This window comes from Pyxicephalus adspersus, chromosome 3 (genome assembly GCF_032062135.1).
Source record: "Pyxicephalus adspersus chromosome 3, UCB_Pads_2.0, whole genome shotgun sequence".
Classification (NCBI taxonomy): Eukaryota; Metazoa; Chordata; class Amphibia; order Anura; family Pyxicephalidae; genus Pyxicephalus; species Pyxicephalus adspersus.
Window position 1 is genome coordinate 10,644,932 of NC_092860.1, and position 8,174 is coordinate 10,653,105.

The 8,174-nt window shown below is 48.1% G+C and overlaps 1 protein-coding gene across 1 annotated transcript in view; it reads left to right on the forward strand.

The window, feature by feature from the left end:
* The first annotated feature begins 410 nt into the window (after window positions 1-410).
* Window positions 411-8,174, forward strand: part of USP43 (ubiquitin specific peptidase 43) — a 30,000-nt gene continuing 22,236 nt past the window's right edge. The window contains exon 1 of the mRNA XM_072403565.1: window positions 411-1,385. Within this exon, the coding sequence (XP_072259666.1) occupies window positions 795-1,385 (591 nt within the window). The 5' untranslated portion in view covers window positions 411-794. The remainder of the gene's footprint in view (window positions 1,386-8,174) is intronic.

The window sequence follows — 8,174 nt, forward strand, 5'->3', positions numbered from 1 at the left end:
TTTTTTTGGCACTTCAATCCCCAAGAGAAAGCAAATAAAAGAAAAGGGTCTTGTGCTTTTTTTAGGTACCATTTATTTTCAATGAGCTGCTTTAATGCATCCTAATTGCACATTATTATCGCATTTCATGCATAGATCTAAATGGTCTTTCTCCTGCGCCAGTTTGCTTTTCGAAAATGTTCAACGCTCAGCGCAGCCAATTCTCATTTATCAGAAATCGCATTCAGGCATTTCAGGCTGCATGGTGAAAATATCAATTGTTAAATATTTTTGCTTCTGTTAGAGTTGAAGCATTGTCACCCAGCAATCTTCCCAGCTCTGACCCTCTGATTAGTAAACTGAGTGACACATGGAATATGGAATGTGTCAGCTGCTGTAGCCAACACTCACCAGCAGAGGACGCCCTCCCTTGCTCACCTCCTCCTCCCCACCTCTCTGCTGCACAGACCTGTCTGTGTCTCTCCTCTTGTCTTCTTTGAAAGTAAGGCTAATAAGATTCATAGACAGGAGGTGGAGCTGAGCTCAGGAGGTTCTTTCACTCTCCCAGCAGCCGGTACAACTGACACTGCTCAGCCCAGAGAAAGGGGGCCATGGCTTGCTCACCTTCCCCATACCAGCTGAGGTTCTTCCTGCAACCCTTGGGATAAAGCCAAAGCTCCTGGCTGCCATGGGGAGGCTGGCAATTTAGTAGGAAGCTTGGTGCCGCTTTCCTTCCTGGTCCAACCTGCTCCTGGGAAAAAAAAAAACACAAACATAAAAAGAAGTCGAAGAGCTGCAGGTAGACAGGTGAAGCCATGGAGGAGACCAAAGCCAAGGGCCAAGGATCCAAGAAACTGTTCCGGAGCCGTTCCTTGAAGTCGGTGGGGCATTTCATGCAAAGGATCCTGAGAACTTTGAGCAGTTTATCCCACCTGGCTGACGGCGAGAGGGGCAACCCGGACCTGGAGGACGACGATGGGGGCTTTACGGAGAAGGACCATCCTGGAGAACTTGGCAGAGGGGTCCTTCAAGAGGAGACCCGGGTGGTGCAAGGAGGAGACAGCAATAACAACCTGGGCAAAGTTCAGGGGGTGTCCCGGGGCCAGGGGATGCCCACTTGGAACTCAGAGGACAAGGTACCTGGGGCTTTAGGGCTGAAGAACCACGGGAACACCTGTTTTATGAACGCTGTGGTCCAGTGCTTGAGCAATACGGATCTCCTGGCGGAATACTTGGGGATGGAACAGTACCGAACGGAGCTGGCCAGAGCTAAGGTCAATGGGATGGTGCAAAAGGACTCATCGGACGAGACAGCAGGAAGAGGGGAAGTCACCGAGAGGCTGGCCTCTCTGGTCAGGGCGCTGTGGACCTTGGAGTATACCCCCCAACTATCGGTGGAGTTTAAGGTAAGCCAACGCTTTCATGGTATCTCTTACGTGGGCAACCTATGGGTACTACAAACCCTAGCATGTCCATCCACCTGGAAACTTTGAAACCTTCAGGTGGTGTGGAGCTCTGCTATCATGGTAACCAACACTCCACCGTGGTGCCACCAGGTTGGAAGGATCCCCACCGTGCTCCATCCATGCTGTTGGGTTCCAAGGCATTTAAACCTCAAGTCTGAACCAGTGGTGTAAATGCTGGGGGTTGTAGCTCCATGACACTCTTGGAATCCTGGTTAGGTTCCACCACTGGTCTTCCAGGAGGACCTGTTGGGTCTTGTAGTTCTTCTGTTGTCAGGCCCCCCCCAGTGGTTTAGTTCCAACACTTGTCTTTAAGGAGTACCTGTTGGGTCCTGTAGTTCTTTTGTTGTCTGCCCCCCCCCCAGTGATTTAGTTCCATCACTGGTCTTCTAGGAGGACCTGTTGGGTCTTGTAGTTCTTCTGCGTAACCATAAAATCCCCATCAACAGGGCCAGCTGGGTTTTAAAGTCCCTCAGCTCTGGAGGGAGAGGGGCATCTGGGGCATTAAATACTACCCCTTATAATGCCTCCTGCTATTGGGGCCTGCTGAGTCTTATAGTCCCTCAGCTCTGGAGTGGGGGGGCAATAGGGGCATTACATTATAGTCCCTTTAAAGCCGGTGACCCCTGATATTTTTCCAGCACTGAAATATGTAGATCCATCACTGATAATGCCTTCTGTTAACGGTGCCTGCTGGGTGTTGTAGTCCTCCACTGCTGGTGACCTCTTGGTACAGCAGATCCCTCTCGGGCATTTGGTTCCACCACAGATAGCTTTATCTTCTCATAGGACTTGCTGGGTGTTGTAGTTCCTCTGCGGCTGGTGCCCCCAGGCAGGTAATGCCTCCTGCTAATGTAGCCTGCTGGGCTTTGTAGTCCCCTCGCTTTTATAAACCCCCCTCCCCCTCTCAATACACTACAGTAGATCACACTGGGGCAAATAATTTTACCACTTGAAATGCCCCCTGCTGGTCCTTGTAGTTCTTTTCCACCTGGGGATTCCGTAATTGTCTACAAATCTGCCCCCTGGGTCCATCAATCTTATCTTCCCCCAACCGGTGAGGTGTAATAATGTCCAAGCTGACAGTGAGGTGACACCATGGAGTGACAACGTCATGATGTCAGCCTGTGGATTTCACAAACAGATTCCTGTCTGTGTCAGCTTTTATCAATGATTATGGGATTATTCAGCCAATCAGGAGCTTCCATTCAGAGAAATGTCCAGGTTACAATATGATTGTATGAGCTCTGTAAGGGACCACACACTGTGCAGTTGGATTGTACAAATAGCCTTGGGATCTACCGATAAGAGTGTAGTACGGGGGTGGGGGGTCTGATTGGATACAACACAGCAGATTTGACAAAAGCGACCATTCCTGTGTGTTCAAAAAGCCACTTGTAGTTTCCACCAGATGGGGTGACAACGCAGGAGCACAATTGGATGACCAGGACAGTGCGTTGTCACCCCATAACAGGAAGTGTCTTCATGGCAGGATCACCAGGGATTATTTTAATAAAAGCTACAGATCTCAAGCAATTAAAATGCCTTTTGAAATGACATTACCAGGATTCTATGAGATTTAGTACTTCGAAGTCCTTGCGATGCCTTCTACAATGCACTTTATATAGAAATCTTTATATGTGTACAGGAAGGTACATTTCATTTAGATTTCAAAATCATAGCACTAAGAGGGGTGGGGCTTGCATATGTAATGAGCTAAGAGCCTTTAATGTGTATTCATTTCTCGCACAGTGTGGGGGCGGAGCCTGCATTGGTACTGAGCTGAGGGCTCGGGATTTATATGAATTAATTGCAGTGAGAAGGTGGAGCCTGCATATTTATTGAGTTTAGGGCTCAGGATTTATATGAAATCATTGCACAGTGAGGGGGTGGAGCCTGCATATATAATGAGCTGAGCTCAGGATTTATATGAAATTATTGCACAGTAAGGGGGTGGGGCCTGCATATGTAATGAGCTGAGGGCTCAGGATTTATATGAAATATTGCACAGTGAGGGGGTGGAGCCTGCATATATAATGAGCTGAGCTCAGGGTTTATACCGTATGAAATCATTGCACAGTAGGGGGGTGGGGCCTGCATATCATTACCAGGATTCTATGAGATTTAGTACTTCGAAGTCCTTGCGATGCCTTCTACAATGCACTTTATATAGAAATCTTTATATGTGTACAGGAAGCGCAGTTGGCACCTCTGCTAAATGACTGCTGGGATGATTTCATTTAGATTTCAAAATCATAGCACTAAGAGGGGTGGGGCTTGCATATGTAATGAGCTAAGAGCCTTTAATGTGTATTAATTTTTCGCACAGTGTGGGGGCGGAGCCTGCATTGGTACTGAGCTGAGGGCTCAGGATTTATATGAATTAATTGCAGTGAGAAGGTGGAGCCTGCATATTTATTGAGCTGAGGGCTCAGGATTTATATGAAATATTGCACAGTGAGGGGGTGGAGCCTGCATATATAATGAGCTGAGCTCAGGGTTTATATGAAATCATTGCACAGTAGGGGGGTGGGGCCTGCATATGTAATGAGCTGAGGGCTCAGAATCTATATGAAATACTTGCACAGTGAGGGGGCGGAGCCTGCATATATTATGAGCTGAGCACCTTCATTTATATATAATTACCAGCTATCTATAGATCTGGGGAATTTGGAGCGGTGACACACTGATGAGACTCAGGGAAGAGTACGTTTAACATTCCCGGCATCGGTGTCATTCCAAGTGACTGCGCCCTCCCAGACTGACCTGAAATTGATAATTGATCACCATCAAGGTGACTTCACTCACATGGCGGCTTAAATATGCTCACCCTACTGTCACCTAAATGCAAAGCCCCAATGCCCAGGGATAGGATGAGTTCCATTGGACAATTTTAGCACCATGCAGTGACTTTGCATAAACAGAGATGATGTCATCAGCATGCTGCAGGCAAAAGGAAGCATTTCCTCAGTCTCCTCTCCCCTATTAATATGTAATGTAACATTTCCAGGTACTTATTACTTCTCACATTAATCACATGACTTTCCCTGACAATGCCGCCATCTGCTTCTATCAGCAGAAGGACAGAGCTGTCTTTGTTCATCATCTGTGTCACCTCCAGGAAGTAGATGACCTCAATCATGTGAATCTGACTCAGATCACTCCTGTCACCTTGTGACTGAATACAAAGATACAATGTTGCAGTCTAAACAGAGAGAGGGGAGACTGGGGAAATGCTTCCTTTTGCCTGCAGCAGACTGATAACCTCATCTCAGCTTAGGCAAAGTCACTAAACTGGAGCTGAATGACCGCTCATAAATCATAAAATGTGGAGCTTCTCAGGCAAGTAATCATACATTTTCTGTACACACCAGACAGAGCTGCAGAGGCACCAGAAGTCCCAGCATGCTCTGTGAGGGTTGTGCTGGGATTTGTAGTCCTCCGGCAGTAGGTGCTCCCATTGTAGGCGTCTTCCTGTTGTGCAGCGTTCTATTTCCTGCCAGAATAAATATTTATGAATTTTGTGTTTGTGCTGCAGGTGCACCGACTGGTCCGGCCGCATTGTCTGCGTGTTTGGGATATGTGGGGGCGCTTGTAGGCGTTCCTTCCTTGTTTCTTCCCAAACCTGGCTGCTGTCCCATCCTGCCCTCCTTCCAGTTTTTGTCCCTTGTTCTATTTCTTCCCTGTCTTTCCCCATCCTTCTATCATATCCCTTTCCTGTCCTATCCTTGTCCCTTCCTCATCCCTGTCCTCTTATTTTCCCCAATCCTTCCCAATCCCATCCCTATCATTTCCTTCCCCTATCCCATCCTGGTCTCTTCTTTGTCCCTTATTCTTCCCTATTCCTGTCCCATCCTTTTCTGGTCTTCCCCCATTCCCTGCCCTTCCCTGTCTTTTTCTTGTCCCGGTCCCATCCCAGTCCTATTATGACAACTTCAACACAAACCTTTGAACTCGGTTACTAAGTTACAGGACAATTAAGAACTTTGCTGCAAGCATGCGCTGAGTTTTCCTGTGGGGAGGCGACCTGGAGCAGTCAGGGTACTGACATGGCAAATTTAAAGGGTGACCCCAGCGGAGTCCATGCTCTGGCTCCCATGATTAACTGCCTGGAAAATGCTCACTGCCTGGCTGCTTTAATACCGAGACACTGACTTGGAAATGCTCTGCAGGTCAGGATGTGTCATTTCCCAGGGTTTACTAGGTGGTGTCCCCTGGGGCCCCTTTGCCCCAAGGCTGTGTCCCCTGGGGCCCCTTTGCCCCAAGGCTGTGTCCCCTGGGGCCCCTTTGCCCCAAGGCTGTGTCCCCTGGGGCCCCTTTGCCCCAAGGCTCTGTCCCCTGGGGCCCTTGTCCCTCAAGGCTGTGTCCCCTGGTGGATTTATAAATGGCTGGCATCCCACACACCGGCTGCCATGAAACGTGCACACCTCATGTGGGCGCATGGTGCCTGCTGTGTCATGGGAATCAGATCGGCTCCTCCCTTCACCCCCTGGGGACACCAAGGGAGACAATGGCCTATTGTGCCACCCTGGGCATAACAAATCACTGCAGCTCTTGCATAACACCCAACTCTTCCCGCCATCACCTGCATCCTGCAACATGCGACAGGTACAAGTGCATGCTGCCTTTGTATGATAATAAAATTTCCTGTTTTATTTTATTTTCAGCAACATTGTTCAAAAAAAGTATCATTCACACATTGATTCACCTTCTTCCTCCAGGGGCTCATTCACACTGTAGGGATGCGAGGTGTATAAGTGAATGTACATGCCCTGTAATTTGTAATGGTCAGCAATCCATTCCAGCAATGCCAAATGCAATACATTGCATACAAACACAGTGCATGCTGCACAAAGCATGCACGGCCCTGCAGTGGTGGATTCCTTAGCAATAAATGGCCACCCAGTACACCAATGCATTGCCATACATTGTTTTACCAGCTTTTGTGTTTCTGTATGTTTTAATGCGACATGCGTCCTCAGACTCCACCGATGTGATACAAGGAGGCCGCTGCAGGACAAAATGCGTTCCCAGAGCTGCAGCTCTGATACCTGCGCAGGATTAGGCCCAATTCCCACCATGGCTGTGTGTTGCCATGCATTGCTCCTGGCAGCCCAATGTACAGTTATGAAGCGCATGCCGAGGTATTAGAAGCATGCGGCAACACTGCTGCTTCCCCTTGAGCCGCAGTCCATTTGAGGTGTCCGTAACAATCAATGGCAGCTCAGAGCACCAATGCATGTCGATGCATGCATGTTTATGCAAGTTTCAGCAAGGACCGTGCATTCTGTTCACACATTTTCTAATTTAGATCTCAGCCTGATGACTCTGGGAATGAAGGATAGGAATGCAGCAAAATAGTTTTTCCTACAAAATCAGTTTGGTCTATGAATGTTTTCACTCTGTTTACAAACATTCACACTTTTTCACAATGTATTCATATGGAAATTGTGTGAATCTAATATCAAATCGAATGCAATGTGAAAAATGTGTGGCATGTGGGTGAATCTCAGGTGAACAGATTTATGAATAAACATAGAGCAGCCTATGAACAAGCGGCCAGGAATCGGATTGTGCACTGTTTTTAGGAGTGTCGCATTCCGCTGCACTCTGTGGGGCCACTGCATGCAACACGTGGAGCTCCGGGGGATCAAAACAATCTGCGGTCCTAACACACTTCCTGTCTTGGGGTGACAACGCTGCTCCACTATAGATATGGTTTAGTGAGTGTTGTCACCCCAGCACAGGAAGTGTGTTACAGGCAGGATCACCAGGTAAAAAATAAAGATACACTTAAAGTACTCTTTAAGTGTATCTGAAACAGGAGTGGCTGTGACTTGTTCATTTCCTGTCTTCCTGTCCTATGGTGACAACACTTATTGTGTGATATCTGTAGGGGAGCAGTGTTGTCACCCCAGGACAGAAAGTGTTAGGACCACAGAACCCCTCCCACTGCCCCATCTCTATAACACTCTCTATAAGGGGGTAGGTACTCTGTAGTCCTGCAATGCCACCCAACCACGCATTGTGGGATCGTCATGTTTTATATTTGTGGAGTGGAAAGGGTTAAGTTGTTGTCACCATCGGTCTGTTTATGACATTCAGCATCCAGGTCTCTCTGTGGCCCCTCAGGCTCCCGCCATGTCAGAGGTGTCACCACAACACATCCTGGTTGCTTTAAGCTCAACTCCGCCTTTCACCATTCATCAAACTGGCCGCATTGTGATCCTTTAAAGAGCACCTGTCAGTACAAATCTGCTCCAATCAGTGACTTTGCCCTGGCTGAGATGATATCATCAGTCCGCTGCAGGCAGGAGGAGTCCTTTCCTCAGTCTCCCCCCCCCCCCACTGATGGGACTGCAACATTGTAACTTTATATCTAGTCACATGATCTCTGATCCTGGATGATGCCTGAATAAAGATGGTGCAGTCCTTTAAGAGAGAAAATTATTATTATGGGGGTAGGAGTTATCCTTTAACATCACCTGGGATTTCTCTTTAAAAGGCAATTCAGGAAAAAGAACAAACAATGGGAAAACCAAGTGAGGCGACTTGGCGCGGCGTCTCAGGGGTTAAGTCCTTGTCGTCTGGAAGTGACTGGGCGGCTGCTAAACCGGTTTGTTGGGCTGACACAATGGCTCAGTGTGCCAGAACCGGACTGGTGAGTGCGGCGTTATCGTCACGCTGGCGGGATTCCTTTCCATCCATACTCAGCGGATTGGAATCTGCCCC